The sequence below is a fragment of the Coregonus lavaretus genome (assembly GCF_964263955.1).
Source record: "Coregonus lavaretus genome assembly, chromosome: 20".
In the NCBI taxonomy this organism is placed as follows: Eukaryota; Metazoa; Chordata; class Actinopteri; order Salmoniformes; family Salmonidae; genus Coregonus; species Coregonus lavaretus.
In genome coordinates this window covers 15,212,794-15,232,991 of record NC_140007.1, presented here as the reverse complement: position 1 = coordinate 15,232,991, position 20,198 = coordinate 15,212,794, and the positions used below count along the sequence as shown (strand labels likewise).

At 48.1% G+C, this 20,198-nt stretch overlaps 1 protein-coding gene across 1 annotated transcript in view; it reads left to right on the top strand.

Annotated features, from left to right (window-relative positions):
* The window catches only part of LOC311147971 (chemokine-like protein TAFA-5), a gene marked incomplete at both ends in the record, with an annotated part of 51,719 nt that extends 34,184 nt beyond the window's left edge, over positions 1-17,535 (top strand). Inside the window, one exon of the mRNA XM_084184836.1 lies at positions 17,512-17,535. Coding sequence (XP_084040962.1) covers positions 17,512-17,535 — 24 coding nt within the window. The remainder of the gene's footprint in view (positions 1-17,511) is intronic.
* Between the last annotated feature and the right edge of the window lie 2,663 nt (positions 17,536-20,198).

Genomic DNA, 20,198 nt, shown 5'->3' with positions numbered 1-20,198 from the left:
TGATGAGCTTGGAGGGCACTATGGTGTTGAAGGCTGAGCTGTAGTCGATGAACAGCATTCTTACTTGAGTAAACAGTAATAGTGGATTTTATGTAGCAGTATTTGTAGATGTAATGGAGTGAGATCGTACCGGATAAACTCACCCCAGAGCTTGAAATGTGACAAATGGTGCTGAATCAGATACTTTGTAGTGGCACTACTGGTTTGTACATTGTCAAGTAGGTGGTCACGTGTGTTAGCGATCAGAGGACCATTGGTTCGAGCCTGGTAAGGGGACAGTTGAGGAAGTGAAGCTGTTAGCAGCACAGTGAAGCAGGTTACATAGAGACACATCCTTTTTTAGGGTTATGATTTTATTTGTTGTGATCCAACTCCTCAGAGAGAGCTAGTGTCAGTATACAGTACTACAACACACTACAACACAGTGAAGCCATGATGGACTGTGGATCTGTCTCTGTCCCTTAGTACACTCGTACGTTCGTCACGCGATTTCTCAGACGGCACTGGCCCGATTCTGACGACACTTGAGTGAATGATGCGTCTTGCCATAGAGATCCGGCATTTACAAAATTACACTGACTGGCCAAATGGGGGCACTATAACAAGCGATTTAAAAAATGCAAACTTTGAAAGGTCACGCCCCTCACTCCGTTTGACCTAAAGTCATACAATTCGGTACATAAGTCCCTCTCCTTACAAGGAACAAGTTTGCCATGATGGATTTTCCACCATTTTGAATTTTGTGAAAAACACTTCAACGCTACTCTGACACCAAATGACCGATCTGCATGAAACTTGATACACTGTGGCATCTATGGACAAATGTCTCTCAACGCAATATTTTCCAGACTAGTACCTAAAACAACATGGTCGCTATTGACCAATAAACATTCACGTGGGCGTGGTCTGGCACATAAATGCATATAAATCAGTCACACAGGTTGCAAACACTGTCAACACTCAACATATGCAAGAACATTAATGTCGACCACGCGGTGGCTCTCTAACGGGCACATGTTTTGTTACTATCAGTATATTCTAGTTTGAATTGTCACTAATTGCATCATTCGTTGGGGACGGCATGTCTACAGTTGCCTTTCTTGGAATTATCGCTGATCTATGGATCCTTGTGTTCACCCAATCTGTCAGATCAGTGATTACCTCACTAAAGATGGCACCGACAGAGAGGGCTGCCTCGCTTCTAGTCCTTAGGAAACTTTGCAGTATTTTGTTTTTTGATGTATTATTTCTTACATTGTTAGCCCAGAAAATCTTAAGTGTTAATACATACAGCCGGGAAGAACTATTGGATAACAGAGCAGTGTCAACTTACGAGCACTACGACCAGGAAATACGACTTTCCCGAAGCGGATGCTTTGTCCGCACCACCCAGGGCATTTGAACTGATTCCAGAGGCCGACCCAAAACAACGCCGCTGGAGGAGAGGGAGCCGGAGCGGTCTCCTAGTCAGACTTAGGAGACACGCACACCACCCATCGCTTCTGAGTATATTACTCGCTAATGTCCAGTCCATAGACAACAAAGTGGACGAGATCAGGGCAAGGGTTGCTTTCCAGAGATATCAGGGATTGTAACATACTAAGTTTGACGGAAACGTGGCTCTCTCGGGATATACTGTCCCCGTCCATACAGCCATCTGGGTTCTCAGTACATCGCGCCGACAGGAATAAACATCTCTCCGGGAAGAAGAAGGGTGGGGGGGTATGTTTCATGACTAACAACTCATGGTGTAATTGTAACAACACACAGGAACTCAAGTCATTTTGTTCACCCGACCTAGAATTCCTCACAATCAAATGCCGACCGTATTATCTCCCAAGAGAATTCTCTTTGGTTATTGTTACAGCCGTGTATATCCCCCCTCAAGCCGATACCACGATGGCCCTCAAGGAACTTCACTGGACTTTATGCAAACTGGAAACCATGTGTCCTGAGGCTGCATTTATTGTAGCTGGGGATTTTAACAAAGCAAATTTGAGAAAAAGGCTACCTAAATTCTATCAGCATATTACATTTACATTTTTTACATTTTAGTCATTTAGCAGACGCTCTTATCCAGAGCGACTTACAGTTAGTTAGTGCATACATTATTTTATATTTAATTTTTTTCATACTGGCCCCCCGTGGGAATCGAACCCACAACCCTGGCGTTGCAAACGCCATGCTCTACCAGCTGAGCTACATCCCTGCCGGCCATTCCCTCTCCTACCCTGGACGACGCTGGGCCAATTGTGCGCCGCCCCATGGGTCTCCTGGTCGCAGCCGGCTACGACAGAGCCTGTATTCAAACCAGGATCTCTAGTGGCACAGCTAGCACTGCGATGCAGTGCCTTAGACCACTGCGCCACTTGACTGCAGCACTCGCGCTGGAAAAACGCTGGATCATTGTTATACTAATTGCATACAAGGCCCTCCCCCACGCTCCTTTTGGCAAATCTTACCACGACTCCATTTTGCTCCTCCCTTCCTATAGGCAGAAACTCAAACAGGAAGCACCCGCGCTTAGGACTATTCAACGCTGGTCTGACCAATTGGAATCCACGCTTCAAGATTGTTTTGATCACGCGGACTGGGATACGTTCCGGGTAGCCTCTGAGAATTACGGTGGGGAAGGGGGGTATTTGGTGGGCCACCAGTTGTGCAGGTTCTCCCACTTGGGGAGATGGGAGAGGCCTGTAATTTTCATCGTAGGTGCACGTCAACTATGACAGAAGAAATGGGAGGAAGAGTCCAGAGAATCACATTGTGGGATTTTTGGTGAATTTATTTGCAAATTATGGTGGAAAATAAGTATTTAGTCAATAACAAAAGTTTCTCAATACTTTGTTATATACCCTTTGTTGGCAATGACACAGGTCAAACGTTTTCTGTAAGTCTTCACAAGGTTTTCACACACTGTTGCTGGTATTTTGGCCCATTCCTCCATGCAGATCTCCTCTAGAGCAGTGATGTTTTGGGGCTGTCGCTGGGCAACACAGACTTTCAACTCCCTCCAAAGATTTTCTATGGGGTTGAGATCTGGAGACTGGCTAGGCCACTCCAGGACCTTGAAATGCTTCTTACGAAGCCACTACTTCGTTGCCCGGGCGGTGTGTTTGGGATCATTGTCATGCTGAAAGACCCAGCCACGTTTCATCTTCAATGCCCTTGCTGATGGAAGGAGGTTTTCACTCAAAATCTCACGATACATGGCCCCATTCATTCTTTCCTTTACACGGATCAGTCGTCCTGGTCCCTTTGCAGAAAAACAGCCCCAAAGCATGATGTTTCCACCCCCATGCTTCACAGTAGGTATGGTGTTCTTTGGATGCAACTCAGCATTCTTTGTCCTCCAAACACGACGAGTTGAGTTTTTACCAAAAAGTTCTATTTTGGTTTCATCTGACCATATGACATTCTCCCAATCCTCTTCTGGATCATCCAAATGCACTCTAGCAAACTTCAGACGGGCCTGGACATGTACTGGCTTAAGCAGGGGGACACGTCTGCACTGCAGGATTTGAGTCCCTGGCGGCGTAGTGTGTTACTGATGGTAGGCTTTGTTACTTTGGTCCCAGCTCTCTGCAGGTCATTCACTAGGTCCCCCCGTGTGGTTCTGGGATTTTTGCTCACCGTTCTTGTGATCATTTTGACCCCACGGGGTGAGATCTTGCGTGGAGCCCCAGATCGAGGGAGATTATCAGTGGTCTTGTATGTCTTCCATTTCCGAATAATTGCTCCCACAGTTGATTTCTTCAAACCAAGCTGCTTACCTATTGCAGATTCAGTCTTCCCAGCCTGGTGCAGGTCTACAATTTTGTTTCTGGTGTCCTTTGACAGCTCTTTGGTCTTGGCCATAGTGGAGTTTGGAGTGTGACTGTTTGAGGTTGTGGACAGGTGTCTTTTATACTGATAACAAGTTCAAACAGGTGCCATTAATACAGGTAACGAGTGGAGGACAGAGGAGCCTCTTAAAGAAGAAGTTACAGGTCTGTGAGAGCCAGAAATCTTGCTTGTTTGTAGTTGACCAGATGCTTATTTTCCACCATAATTTGCGGATGAATTTATTGAAGGTCCTACAGTGTGATTTTCTGGATTTTTTCCCCTCAGTTTGTCTGTCGTGGTTGACGTGTACCTATGGTGAAGGTTGCAGGCCTCTCTCATCTTTTTGAGTGGGAGAACTTGCACAATTGGTGGCTGACTAAATACTTTTCCCCCCCACTGTATATAGATGTATACGCTGATTCGGTGAGTGGGATTATAAGGAAGTGTATAGGAGACGCCGTACCCACTGTGACTATTAAAACCTACCTCAACCAGAAACCGTGGATAGATGGCAGCATTCGTGAAAAACTGAAAGCACGAACCACTGCATTTAACCATGGCAAGGTGACTGGGAATATGGCAGAATACAAACAGAGTGGTCGTTCCCTCCGCAAGACAATCAAACAGGCAAAACGTCAAAATCGATACAAAGTGGAGTCACAATTCAACGGCTTAGACATGAGACGTATGTGGCAGGGTTTACAAACAATTACGGACTACAAAAGAAAAACCAGCCACGCCGCGGACACCGACGTCTTGCTGCCAGACAAGCTAAACAAGTTCTATGCCCGCTTTGACAGTGCCACTGACGCAGCCAGCTACTAAGGACTGTGGGCTCTCCTTCTCCGTGGCCGACATGAGTAAGACATTTAAACATGTTAGCCCTCGCAAGGCTGCCGGCCCAGACGACATTCCTAGCCACGTCCTCAGACCAGCTGACCAGCTGGCTGGTGTGTTTACGGACATATGCAATCTCTCCCTATCCCAGTCTGCTGTCCCCACATGCTTCAAGATGTCCACCATTGTTCCTGTACCCAAGAATGCAAGGTAACTGAACTAAATGACTATCGCCCTGTAGCACTCACTTCATCATGAAGTGCTTTGAGAGACTAGTCAAGGATCATATCACCTCCACCTTACCTGTCACCCTAGACCCACTTAAATTTGCATACCGCCCCAATAGGTCCACAGATGATGCAATCGCCATCACACTGCCCTATCCCATCTGGACAAGAGGAATACCTATGTAAGAATGCTGTTCATTGACTATAGCTCAGCATTCAACACCATAGTACCTTCCAAGCTCATCATCAAGCTTGAGGCCCTGGGTCTCAACCCCGCCCTGTGCAATTGGGTCCTGAACTTCCTGACGGGCCGCCCCCAGGTGGTGAAGGTAGGAAACAACACCTCCACTTGCTGATCCTCAACACTGCAGCCCCACAAGGGTGTGTGCTCAGCCCCCTCCTGTACTCCCTGTTCACCCATGACTGCGTAGCCATGCAAGCCTCCAACTCAATCATCAAGTTTGCAGACGACACAACAGTAGTAGGCTTGACTACCAACAACGATGAGACGGCCTACAGGGAGGAGGTGAGGGCTCTCGGAGTGTGGTGCCAGGAAAATAACCTCTCACTCAATGTCAAAAAAACAAAAGGAGATGATCGTGGACTTCAGGAAACAGCAGAGGGAGTACCCCCCTATCCACATCGACGGGACAGCAGTGGAGAAAGTTTTAAGTTCCTCGGCGTACCTATCACTGACAAACTGAAATGGTCCACCCACACAGACAGTGTGGTGAAGAAGGTGCAACAGCGTCTCTTCAACCTCAGGAGGCTGAAGAAATTTGGCCTGTCACCTAAAACCCTCACAAACTTTTACAGATGCACAATTGAGAGCATCCTGTCGGGCTGTATCACCGCCTGGTACGGCAACTGCACCGCCCACAACCGCAGGGCTCTCCAGAGGGTGGTGCGGTCTGCACAACGCATCACCGGGGGCAAACTACCTGCCCTCCAAGACACCTACAGCACCCGATATCACAGGAAGGCCAAAAAGATAATCAAGGACAACTACCACCCGAGCCACTGCCTGTTCACCCCGCTATCATGCAGAAGGCGAGGTCAGTACAGGTGCATCAAAGCTGGGACAGAGACTGAAAAACAGCTTATTTCTCAAGGCCATCAGACTGTCTTTCTTCCACCCAGTGTATTGACCATAGACATATTGGTTTTGACAAGAGTCTTTTTTTTAAACAACAAAATAGTTTCTTTCATATGTAGTGCTTTCATTCTGGCGGTAGACATTATCTACAAGTACATAAAAAATACTGCCTACATACAGACTTGAAAATCACTGGCCACTTTAATAAATGGAACACTAGTCACTTTAATAATGCCACTTTAATAATGTTTACATATCTTGCATTACCCATCTCATATGTATATACTGTATACTATATTCTATACTATCTATTGCATCGGGGGGCCAGTATGAAAAAAATAATGTATGCATTAACTGTAAGTCGCTCTGGATAAGAGCGTCTGCTAAATGACTAAAATGTAAATGTAATACTTTTTCAACAACAGCTGAGCCATGAAACAGCTAATGGCCTATATTCACAAAGTGTCTCAGTTTATGAGTACAGATCTAGGATCAGTTTTCTTTTTTAGATCATAATGAAAAAGATTACATGGATCAGCACTTTATTAGACGTTTGACACATACAGCCCCTGGAGCTCAGGGACAGGGTTTATGCCTTTAAATAAAACAAATAGCTAATTAGTGAAAAACTCACTAGTACGTTTGTTGTATCTCTCTCTTTCTCTGTCCCTCTCCCAATCTTTATTTTTATCTCTTTGTAGCCTAAGGAGAGGACTTTGTCTGCGATGTCCATGGGTTTCCTGTCCTGTGAACACTAGGCATTGCTCAGCTGTTTGTTTGGCTGGCAGTGGTGCCGGCCACTCTGTCTATCCCACACCACCTCCTCTTCTGGGCCCAACTAGCCTTTTAATTAGTGTGAGCAGTTAATAGTGCCAAGCTAGCACCACTGCCATTTCAGCACTTTAGCCTGAGTTAGTGTCCCAACAATCGATTTCTAAGAGAGGTAGCAAGAGAAGGGCACTCTATTGTTGGAGAAGTACCAGCGCAATCATGACTCGCCTTTTGGGGTGGGGGGTATTAGGGAAAAGTGCCAAAGTCAGGTATATCAATACTTCGCTTTCTCCTCGGTTCTTGTACTTTTATAATAGATAGTAAGGTCTTGGAATTCTTCTCACACACCACCAGTAGAGAATGTTCTAGGCATTTAGCCTTCAACCGAAGAAAAATAAATAAAATCAAGAAACCTTGTGCTCAGAAGATACTATAAGCTTTTTTTCCCCTCACCCCTTTTCTTGTTTTGATTTAAAGATGCAGTAGAAGTATTTAGCATTTAGATGACATTGTCAGAGAGGTGCGATGGATCAGCACCATTCGGAGGAGTGTTTCTCTGATAAAACTAGGTAGGGCACCCGGACAGACAGACACGCCAGACAGACAGACCAGACCGACCAGACAGACATGCGGGTGGGCAGACACGACAGACGGACGGGCAGATGGACAGACAGGCACGACAGAGAACATAGACAGACAGAGAGACATGAGACCAACCAGCTGAGAGACCAACCAGCCGACAGACGGGTGGGCAGTGGAATACCAACTGTGGCCGTTGTTGCTGCAGGAACTCAGAACAGCAGAGAAGAGAGGCTCTGGGGAATGCCATTGCCACTGGCGTAGCACACACCCCCGCAGGGTGGCCCATGAGTGTACATTTGTTCCTTTGAGAGACATGGTGGGGGGGGTGACCTTGCTCGGACCTTGCGGGGGGGGGGGGGGGGGGGGGGGGCATTTACCACTGCCCACTGCACCATGGCCTCGACTGGCTGCACAGCTCATTAGCTTCCTGATTATGATCAGCTTAGCCATTAGCTCCTCAGACGTATCTCATCCCCCCCCTCCCTCCCCCGGCCCCCTCTACCAGTTTAAATGCCATCACGAGTTTATTTGAGGAAGGGAAGGAAACAACAGCAAGTGCTTTCCAGCTGTGGGGGATGAATGAGACACACAAAAATACTAGAGTAAAATGGAAAGAAAAAGTTGTCTTTTACTATTAAACAACCTGGAGCGAGCATATCGTTTTCTAGATATAGATTGTTTTTCGTAGTCATAAGATGGTATTTATTTATGTATTTTATTTTTTGTTTTTTTTACCCCCCAATTTCGTGGTATCCAATTGGTAGTTATAGTCTTGTCCCATCGCTGCAACTCCCGTACGGACACGGGAGAGGCGAAGGTCCCGGAAGCCAGCCGCACCAATGTGTCAGAGGAAACACCATACACCTGGCGACCGTGTCAGCGTGCATTGCGCCCGCCACAGGAGTCGCTTGTGCGCGATGGGACAAGAACATCCCTGCCGGCCAAACCCTCCCCTAACCTGGACGACGCTGGGCCAATTGTGCGGCCGGCCAATTGTGCGGCCGGTGGCCGTGGCCGGCTGCGACAGAGCCTGGACTCGAACCAGGATCTCTAGGTCCGATTCATCCCAAACCATCTCAAATTGGTTGAGGTCGGGGGATTGTGGAGGCCAGGTCATCTGATGCAGCACTCCATCACTCTCCTTCTTGGTAAAATAGCCCTTACACAGCCTGGAGGTGTGTTGGGTCATTGTCCTATTGAAAAACAAATGATAGTCCCACTAAGCCCAAACCAGATGGGATGGCGTATCGCTGCAGAATGCTGTGGTAGCCATGCTGGTTAAGTGTGCCCACTGCACCATGGCCTCGACTGGCTGCACAGCTCATTAGCTTCCTGATTATGATCAGCTTAGCCATTAGCTCCTCAGACGTATCTCATCCCCCCCCTCCCTCCCCCGGCCCCCTCTACCAGTTTAAATGCCATCACGAGTTTATTTGAGGAAGGGAAGGAAACAACAGCAAGTGCTTTCCAGCTGTGGGGGATGAATGAGACACACAAAAATACTAGAGTAAAATGGAAAGAAAAAGTTGTCTTTTACTATTAAACAACCTGGAGCGAGCATATCGTTTTCTAGATATAGATTGTTTTTCGTAGTCATAAGATGGTATTTATTTATGTATTTTATTTTTTGTTTTTTTTACCCCCCAATTTCGTGGTATCCAATTGGTAGTTATAGTCTTGTCCCATCGCTGCAACTCCCGTACGGACACGGGAGAGGCGAAGGTCCCGGAAGCCAGCCGCACCAATGTGTCAGAGGAAACACCATACACCTGGCGACCGTGTCAGCGTGCATTGCGCCCGCCACAGGAGTCGCTTGTGCGCGATGGGACAAGAACATCCCTGCCGGCCAAACCCTCCCCTAACCTGGACGACGCTGGGCCAATTGTGCGGCCGGCCAATTGTGCGGCCGGTGGCCGTGGCCGGCTGCGACAGAGCCTGGACTCGAACCAGGATCTCTAGGTCCGATTCATCCCAAACCATCTCAAATTGGTTGAGGTCGGGGGATTGTGGAGGCCAGGTCATCTGATGCAGCACTCCATCACTCTCCTTCTTGGTAAAATAGCCCTTACACAGCCTGGAGGTGTGTTGGGTCATTGTCCTATTGAAAAACAAATGATAGTCCCACTAAGCCCAAACCAGATGGGATGGCGTATCGCTGCAGAATGCTGTGGTAGCCATGCTGGTTAAGTGTGCCTTGAATTCTAAATAAATCACAGTCACTGTCACCAGCAAAGCACCCCCACACCATAACACCTCCTCCTCCATGCTTGACGGTGGGAAATACACATGCGGAGATCATCCGTTCACCCACATCGTGTCTCAAAAAGACACGGCGGTTGGAACCAAAAATCTCCAATTTGGACTCCAGACCAAAGGACAAATTTCCACCGGTCTAATGTCTGGGTCTTCCATTCCTGTGGCGGTCCTCATGAGAGCCAGTTTCATCATAGCGCTTGATGGTTTTTGCGACTGCACTTGAAGAAACTTTCAAAGTTCTTGAAATGTTCCATATTGACTGACCTTAATGTCTTAAAATAATGATGGACTGTCGTTTCTCTTTGCTTATTTGAGCTGTTCTTGCCATAATATGGACTTGGTCTTTTACCAAATAGGGCTATCTTCTGTATACCACCCCTACCTTGTCACAGCACAACTGATTGGCTCAAACGCATTAAGAAGGAAAGAAATTCCACAAATTAACTTCTAAGAAGGCACACCTGTTAATTGAAATGCATTCCAGGTGACTACCTCATGAAGCTGGTTGAGAGAATGCCAAGAGTGTGCAAAGCTGTCATTTGAAGAATCTCAAATATAAAATATATTTTGATTTGTTGAACACTTTTTTGGTTACTACATGATTCCATATAGTTTTGATGTCTTCACTATTATTCTACAATGTAGAAAATAGTAAAAATAAAGAAAAACCCATGAATGAGTAGGTGTTCTAAAACTTTTGACCGGTAGTGTATATACAGTGAGGGAAAAAAGTATTTGATCCCCTGCTGATTTTGTACGTTTGCCCACTGACAAAAAGATGATCCATTTATAATTTTAATGGTAGGTTTATTTGAACAGTGAGAGACAGAATAACAACAAAAAAATCCAGAAAAACGCATGTCAAAAATGTTATAAATTGATTTGCATTTTAATGAGGGAAATAAGTATTTGACCCCCTCTCAATCAGAAAGATTTCTGGCTCCCAGGTGTCTTTTATACAGGTAACGAACTGAGATTAGGAGCACACTCTTAAAGGGAGTGCTCCTAATCTCAGTTTGTTACCTGTATAAAAGACACCTGTTCACAGAAGCAATCAATCAATCAGATTCCAAACTCTCCACCATAGCCAAGACCAAAGAGCTCTCCAAGGATGTCAGGGACAAGATTGTAGACCTACACAAGGCTGGAATGGGCTACAAGACCATCGCCAAGCAGCTTGGTGAGAAGGTGACAACAGTTGGTGCGATTATTCCCAAATGGAAGAAACACAAAATAACTGTCAATCTCCCTCGGCCTGGGGCTTCATGCAAGATCTCACCTCGTGGATTTGCAATGATCATGAGAACGGTGAGGAATCAGCCCAGAACTACACGGGAGGATCTTGTCAATGATCTCAAGGCAGCTGGGACCATAGTCACCAAGAAAACATTTGGTAACAAACTACGCCGTGAAGGACTGAAATCCTGCAGCGCTCACAAGGTCCCCCTGCTCAAGAAAGCACATATACAGGCCCGTCTCAAGTTTACCAATGAACATCTGAATGATTCAGAGGAGAACTGGGTGAAAGTGTTGTGGTCAGATGAGACCAAAATCGAGCTCTTTGGCATCAACTCAACTTGCCGTGTTTGGAGGAGGAGGAATGCTGCCTATGACCCCAAGAACACCATCCCCACCGTCAAACATGGAGGTGGAAATTATGCTTTGGGGTGTTTTTTCTGCTAAGGGGACAGGACAACTTCACCGCATCAAAGGGACGATGGACGGGGCCATGTACCGTCAAATCTTGGGTGAGAACCTCCTTCCCTCAGCCAGGGCATTGAAAATGGGTCGTGGATGGGTATTCCAGCATGACAATGACCCAAAACACACGGCCAAGGCAACAAAGGAGTGGCTCAAGAAGAAGCATATTAAGGTCCTGGAGTGGCCTAGCCAGTCTCCAGACCTTAATCCCATAGAAAATCTGTGGAGGGAGCTGAAGGTTCGAGTTGCCAAACGTCAGCCTCGAAACCTTAATGACTTGGAGAAGATCTGCAAAGAGGAGTGGGACAAAATCCCTCCTGAGATGTGTGTAAACCTGGTGGCCAACTACAAGAAACGTCTGACCTCTGTGATTGCCAACAAGGGTTTTGCCACCAAGTACTAAGTCATGTTTTGCAGAGGGGTCAAATACTTTTTTCCCTCATTAAAATGCAAATCAATTTATAACATTTTTTACATGCGTTTTTCTGGATTTTGTTGTTGTTATTCTGTCTCTCACTGTTCAAATAAACCTACTGTCACGGTTTCGGCCGAGGCTGCCTCTCTTCCTTGCTCGGGCAGGCTTCGGCGTTCGTCGTCTCCGGAATACTAGCTGCCACCGTTGCATGTTTCTATGTTCGTTTGCTTTTGTCTGATTGTTGTTACACCTGTTATCGTTTAGTGTAATTAGTGTCCTATAAGTTCTCGTTGTGTTTGTCTAGTGTTGTGTGTGATTGTTTTACTGTCGTGCGTTTTGCTGGACGTATTACTGTTTGCTCGGTTGAGCTGTTCTCCATTGTGTTGGAGTGTTTTGTCGCACCTGTGTAGTGCGCCCGTTTTGTTTTCGCCTGCGTGCGGAGTTTCGCCTTCGGGCTAGTTTGTGCGTTTCTCTTGTGGATATTTCACTAAAGTCTTTGGACTGTACTTCTGCGTCCTGCGCCTGATTCCACCCCCACACCCACCTACAGCATCACTGACAGAATCACACACCTGCTCGAATGGAATCAGCAGGAGCCGCAGCAGCACAGGCGACGCTGGAGGACAGGGTCCGCGAGCAGAATGACCAGATCCTGCGGATGGGGTCCGCACTGCAGGAGGTGATCACCACCATCCGAGGCTGGGAGACCCGAGGGACACCTCCACCGCCATCTTCCCTGCCCTCACCATCGGCAAGTCAGCCCATTCCCGCTCCGGAACCCAGAGGAGTTCGACTCTCGCTCCCGAGGGCCTACGATGGGACCGCTGCCGGGTGTCAGGGATTCCTTCTCCAGGTGGAGCTTTACCTGGCCACCGTGCACCCGGCGCCCTCGGGACACGAGAGCGTGTCCGCCCTGATCTCCTGCCTTTCCGGCAAGGCGTTGGAATGGGCCAACGCAGAGTGGAGGAGAATAGACGCTACCACCATCACGTACGACGAGTTCTCCCGCCGCTTCAGGGCGGTGTTTGACCATCCCCCGGAGGGGAAAGCGGCGGGGGAGCGTCTGTTCTGCCTCCGGCAGGGGAAGAGGAGTGCCCAGGAGTTCGCCTTGGAATTCCGTACTCTAGCGGCGGATGCAGGGTGGAATGAGCGGGCCCTCATCGATCACTACCGATGTAGTCTACGTGAGGACGTCCGTAGGGAGCTGGCCTGTAGGGACACCAGCCTCTCGTTCGACCAGTTGGTCGACATGTCCATCAGGCTGGATACCCTGCTAGCTACCCGCGGACGTCCCGAGGGGGGTCCGTCCATTTCACCCTCCAGCGCCTCCGAGCCGTGCCCCATGGAGCTCGGGGGCGCTGGTGCTAGAGAGAGGAGGGGTCGGATTACGAGGGGGTCCATCTCCTGCACCAACTGTGGTCGGGGAGGACACACCGCGGCTAGGTGCTGGGGATGGCCTCCTAGGGGAGAAGACGACAGGTCCCGCACTGGGGAGTCCTTCCAGGTGAGTAGGCGCCCCACTCACCCAGAGCTCTCTGTTGCACACTTCTGTATACCTGTGCGTTTTCCACAGGTAGCACCTCATTCCCAGCATAAGGCGCTGGTAGATTCAGGCGCGGCTGGGAATTTTGTTGATAAGAAATTTTGTTTAGCCTTAGGGATTCCCCTTCTCCCTGTTGACGTCCCCTTCCCCGTTCATGCCCTAGATAGCCGTCCGTTGGGTGCGGGCTTGATCAGGGAGGTCACGGCACCACTTAGGATGTGTGCGCAGGGGGGTCATCAGGAGATGATCCAGCTATTTCTGATCGACTCGCCTGCGTATCCGGTGGTGCTGGGCATGCCCTGGTTGAGTACCCATAACCCATCTATTTCGTGGCAGGAGAGGGCTCTGATGGAGTGGTCTGCCCAGTGTGTGGGTCGATGTTTAGGCGTTTCCGTAGGGGCTACCTCGGTGGAGAGTCCAAACCAGGTGCCCGCATTGCACGTTCCCCCTGAGTATGGGGATTTGGCTATTGTGTTCAGTAAGTCGAGGGCGACGCAGTTGCCTCCCCATAGGCAGGGAGATTGTGCGATAGACCTCCAGGCAGGAGCTGCGCTCCCACGGAGCCATGTGTATCCTCTGTCTCAGGAGGAGAAGAGAGCTATGGAGACTTACATAGACGAATCTCTGAGACAAGGATACATACGGCCCTCCACTTCCCTTGCGTCCTCGAGTTTCTTTTTTGTGAAGAAAAAGGATAGTGGGTTACGCCCGTGCATTGATTACCGTGGTCTCAATCAGATCACGGTGAAGTACAGTTATCCACTCCCGCTGATTGTGACCATGACGGAGTCATTGCACGGGGCGCGTTTCTTCACTAAATTAGATCTCAGGAGCGCGTACAACTTGGTGCGCATTAGGGGGGGGCGATGAATGGAAGACAGCCTTTAGTACCACCTCGGGCCATTACGAGTATCTTGTCATGCCATACGGGTTGATGAACGCTCCTTCAGTTTTCCAATCATTCGTGGATGAGATCTTCAGGGACATGCAGGGGCAGGGGGTGGTCGTGTACATAGATGACATTCTCGTGTACTCGCCTACCCGAGTCGAGCATGTGGCCCTGGTGCGCCGAGTGTTGCGGAGGCTGTTGGAGCACGACCTGTATGTCAAGACAGAGAAGTGTCTGTTTTTCCAGGAGTCGGTCTCCTTTTTGGGTTATCAGTTGTCTGCGTCAGGGGTGAAGATGGAGGTAGACCGGGTGTCAGCCGTGCGTAATTGGCAAACGCCAACCACTGTGAAGGAGGTGCAGCAGTTTTTGGGGTTTGCGAATTACTACCGGAGGTTTATCCGGGGTTTTGGACAGGTGGCAGCTCCCATAACGTCTCTTTTGAAGGGGGGTCCGGTGCGTCTGCAGTGGTCAGCCGAGGCGGACAGGGCGTTTGGGAGGCTGAAGGACCTGTTTACCTCGGCCCCGGTGCTGGCGCATCCGGATCCCTCTTTACCATTTCAGGTAGAGGTGGACGCGTCAGAGGCCGGTATAGGAGCCGTGCTTTCGCAACGGTCCGGCGCGCCACCTAAACTCCGCCCCTGTGCTTTTTATTCCAAGAAGCTCAGTCCGGCGGAGCGAAACTATGACGTAGGGGACAGGGAGCTGTTAGCCGTGGTACAGGCCCTAAAGGTGTGGAGGCACTGGCTTGAGGGGGCTCAACACCCTTTCCTCATTTTGACGGACCACCGTAACCTGGAGTACATCCGGGCAGCGAGGAGGCTGAACCCTCACCAGGCGAGGTGGAATATGTTTTTGACCCGGTTCACATTTAAGATCACGTACATCCCTGGGTCACAGAACGGTAAGGCAGACGCACTGTCTCGGCGGTATGACATGGAGGAGAGGTCCGTGGAGCCCACTCCCATACTGCCGGAGTCTTGTCTGGTGGCACCGGTAGTGTGGGAGGTCGATGCTGAACTCGAGCGGGCGTTACGCACCGACCCTAGTCCACCTCAATGCCCAGAGGGTCGGAAGTACGTTCCGCTCGAGGTTCGGGATCGATTGATCTATTGGGCTCACACGTCACCCTCCTCTGGACACCCTGGTATCGGCCGGACAGTGCACTGTCTTAGTGCCAAGTACTGGTGGCCCACGTTGGCGAGGGATGTGAGGGTTTATGTTTCCTCCTGCTCGGTGTGCGCCCAGTGTAAGGCGCCTAGACATCTGCCTAGGGGTAAGTTACTACCCCTGCCCGTTCCACAACGACCATGGTCTCACCTCTCGGTGGATTTCCTCACTGACCTTCCTCCTTCACAGGGGAATACCACTATACTGGTCGTTGTGGACCGGTTTTCTAAGGCCTGTCGTTTGCTCCCTATGCCGGGCCTTCCTACTGCCCTGCAAACTGCCGAAGCACTATTCACCCATGTGTTCCGGCACTACGGGGTACCCGAGGATATTGTGTCTGATCGAGGTCCCCAATTTACCTCCAGAGTCTGGAGAGCTTTTATGGAGCGGTTGGGGGTCTCGGTGAGCCTCACCTCGGGTTACCACCCGGAGAGTAATGGGCAGGTGGAACGTGTGAACCAGGATGTGGGTAGGTTTCTTAGAACATACTGCCAGGACCGGCCGGAGGAGTGGGCAAGGTACGTTCCCTGGGCCGAAATGGCCCAGAATTCCCTACGCCATTCCTCCACTAACCTAACCCCTTTCCAATGTGTGTTAGGTTACCAGCCGGTTCTGGCACCTTGGCAGCAGAGCCAGATCGAGGCTCCTGCGGTGGATGAGTGGGTGCGGCGCTCGGAGGAGACATGGAACGCTGCACACGTCCACCTGCAGCGGGCCCTCCGTCGTCATAAGGCGAGCGCCGATCTCCACCGCAGTGAGGGACCGGTGTACGCACCTGGTGATCGAGTCTGGCTCTCTACCAGAAACCTGCCCCTCCGCCTGCCCTGTCGGAAACTGGGTCGGCGGTTTGTAGGGCCATTTAAAGTCCTGAGAAGATTGAACGGGGTGTGTTACAAATTACAACTACCTGTTGAATATAAAAGTATTAACCCCTCGTTCCATGTGTCTCTTCTCAGGCCGGTGGTAGCTGGCCCACTCCAAGAAAGTGAGATCAGGGAGACTCCTCCGCCCCCATTGGACATCGAGGGGGCACCGGCGTACTCCGTGCGGTCCATCTTGGATTCGAGACGTCGGATGGGGGGTCTCCAATATCTAGTGGAGTGGGAGGGGTACGGCCCGGAGGAACGGTGCTGGGTGCCGAGGAGAGACATTTTGGACCCGTCTCTCCTGACGGAATTCCATCGTGGGCACCCGACGCACCCTGCTCCGCGTCCTCCTGGTCGTCCCCGAGGCCGGAGTCGGCGCACGTCTGGAGCCGCGCGTCAAGGGGGGGGTACTGTCACGGTTTCGGCCGAGGCTGCCTCTCTTCCTTGCTCGGGCAGGCTTCGGCGTTCGTCGTCTCCGGAATACTAGCTGCCACCGTTGCATGTTTCTATGTTCGTTTGCTTTTGTCTGATTGTTGTTACACCTGTTATCGTTTAGTGTAATTAGTGTCCTATAAGTTCTCGTTGTGTTTGTCTAGTGTTGTGTGTGATTGTTTTACTGTCGTGCGTTTTGCTGGACGTATTACTGTTTGCTCGGTTGAGCTGTTCTCCATTGTGTTGGAGTGTTTTGTCGCACCTGTGTAGTGCGCCCGTTTTGTTTTCGCCTGCGTGCGGAGTTTCGCCTTCGGGCTAGTTTGTGCGTTTCTCTTGTGGATATTTCACTAAAGTCTTTGGACTGTACTTCTGCGTCCTGCGCCTGATTCCACCACCACACCCACCTACAGCATCACTGACACCTACCATTAAAATTATAGACTGATCATGTCTTTGTCAGTGGGCAAACGTAAAAAATCAGCAGGGGATCAAATACTTTTTTCCCTCACTGTATGTGTGATTATTTTTGTTTTGCTATAGATTTATAATATAGATTTATGGTATAGATTTTCACTGGACAGGCAGTATATTGTAATTGTTCTATTCTGACACTGGAAGGTAATGCCTCAGGAACCCATATGGACCCACCTTACCTGCTAGTACTTCCTGGTAGTGTATAGTTTAAAGGTCAGAAAAAGTACAACAGTCCTTAAGTTTCTATCATCTAGCCTCAGATATAATTTAGTCTTGCCATCTTTGCTTCAAAATGAACATATGTTATATGCTCCATGCTCCTGGCCATTACGCTGAAAAAAAGCATGATAGTTTATACTTTGATAAAGGAGAGCTGTGTCTGTCCTGATGTTTCTCTGCCTTTCAACCTTTTCTTGTATCTTCTTTCTAGCCTTTGCCTAAGGAGCCATCGTAAGGAGTTCAGAGCTCAGTGGATAGGTGAGTCTGGATTCATCCATTTCTCAAAGTGTATGTTGTTTCTTTTTTGCACTGCCAGCTGTCTGGTCTGTGGGACAAGCAGAATTGCACATCTGAGACAGTGTTATCATCTCCCAATACTCAGTGGAGTTCAAAAGGTAAAAGTAAGGACAACTCCCACCTACTCGTGGTTTACATTTTTCTCTTTTACATAGAAAATACACAATTGGTGGCTGCAGTTTCCTGTGAGAAAATGGCTTTGATGCATGGAAAAAAAGACAAAAAGATAGATCAAAGGGAGCTATAGTGGTAGAAAGTAACCTAATTCAGAGGGTTACAAATTAATAAAGCCCAAAGAGGCTACTTCAAATGATGATGTTACTTCAAATGGCTGCATTGTTTAAGAGGACTAAGGAAATACAAGGTGGAGTTGAGAGTTTGTGTTATTTTTGGACTGAGAAGGAAAGAAAACTAAAGAGCCTTATTAAGTCAAACAAGCACCCCACCACAGAAAACCTGAACTGGGGAAACATACTGTACCTGAACTCTTGTTTTGTTTCAAGGTAAACATGGGATACTGCAATTTATCAGATTGCTTATTTTGTTAATTTATTCCATGAAAACACCTTTCATGTGGAACAATAACAATGTTGTTTGTCCATAGTGCAGGTTTGTGTGAATCCCAGCCTAGAAAAAGACAATGGCCGTAAAAGTGGGTGATATTGTCGAATCTCCAAGCCTATGTGTCACAGTCAATATTCTAAGATGGATTTACGTTTTTCCGCAGAGAAAACAAAATGAATCACAGACAATTACCAGAGACAGGGAGAGAATGAGAATTGGGGGCAACATAAATATGTATTTTCCGGTTGGCTATAAATTCATGAAATTCTTTGCAGACTCGTATTAAATTGTATTAAAGATTCATATGGACAATCTAGGGTGTAAAAGTTTAAGATTGCCACGGTGAATTGGCACTCAGACACACAGACACAACAGACGACAGACACGCCAGACGGACGGACCAGACAGATACACCAGACAGACAGACCAGACAGATACACCAGACAGACAGACAGACAGACAGACATGCGGGTGGGCAGACACGACAGATCATTTATTGGAATGGAATTATACATTTAAATATATGGCATATTTATATGGTTTTATTGTTATTGAACTCAATGTAATTCTAATAAAACTGCTTTAGAATAGTTGATTTAGCATGTAAAAATAGATATGGACGATTAAAACAAGATATTTGATTTAACCTTTATTTATACAGGTTATTCTCGTTGAAGTAAAATCTATTTTAATAGAGATCCCTGGGACCACCCATACGTTAAAAAATGTATGCACGCATGACTGTAAGTCGCTTTGGATAAAAGCGTCTGCTAAATGGCATATTATTACTATTATATTATTATACTTGTTGGAGTATTAATATGAATGTGTGTATAGTCATCTTACTTGTGAAGTTGCTTTCTTTTTTTCTTATTATGGAGTCCATAGTGCACTCAAGATTCAAAGTCATCCTGAAAGGACAGTGAACAACCATGAGTGCCTTGTTTTCTCAACTCCATTGTTTACCCCCCTTTCTCTCACTCTCTAACCCCTCTACCCCCATCCCAGGTTTATTGCCAGTCATGGCAGAAGGGGAACAGAGGCCAATGACCAGGCAAGCACAGTTTGTGTCCATTCGCCAATTTTGTGCTCAAACCACTACTACCCCCCCACCCCACCACCACCACCACCACCAATCAGAGGAGCCCTACTATGTGACAGTGACACACCTCTACTCCCTCATTGGTCCAAAGGTCCGTACCTGCCCATGAAAGCAACTCTCCACAGCATCGTTATTGGAACCATATCACAAACTGAAAGACAAATCCTACCGTAAACTGTATATAACCTGTGTTGTTTCAGCACGGCAAGCAGGATATGACTGGGAGTCTAAACATATGTAAGGAAACCAGTTCACCACCTACCCCTATGGAACACAATGTGAAGGCATTTTTGGTAACTTGGTTTAGACTAGTCAACAGTTATTTTATGAGTACTGATACAAGAACCATTCAGGGTCTTTTCACCCACTGAAATAGTCTGTTTGGTTAAGGTGTTGGTTTGTCCTATTGAAGAGCCATGATTGGTTTGGTGGACACAGGAGGTTAGTGGAAGCAGGATATGATGCCAATAGGTACCAGTCTTTAGGCATATTTCTCCATCCTCCAAGAAACACCACCACCTGTCTTGGCTATCTGAGGGATTGGATTCCAAGAGGTTTTGGGATGAAAAGATAGAGAGAAAAGGAGGAAATTCCATGTGAGTATCATGCTCTTCTCTTGTCGTCAATCTCTACAGTGAAAGAAGGATCAAATATATGCTAAACATTTACAGTTCTGGAGGAGAAACTTTTGGATGGATTGTCAGTGACTATCTAACTTGACATTGACAAATCTTTGTTTATCTGGTGCCTAGGACTGATGTGACTGTTGCGAGTAAGGATTCCCTAATACTGTCTGTGGAGAAACCACCCACTATAGGAGATCTTTATGAGACACTTACTGACAGACTACACCTGCCTGGTTCTTTATCCTGTGTTCTAACTATTTTGTGTGTGTGTGTGTGTGTGCGCGTCTGGATGTCTGTGCCTCCTGATAT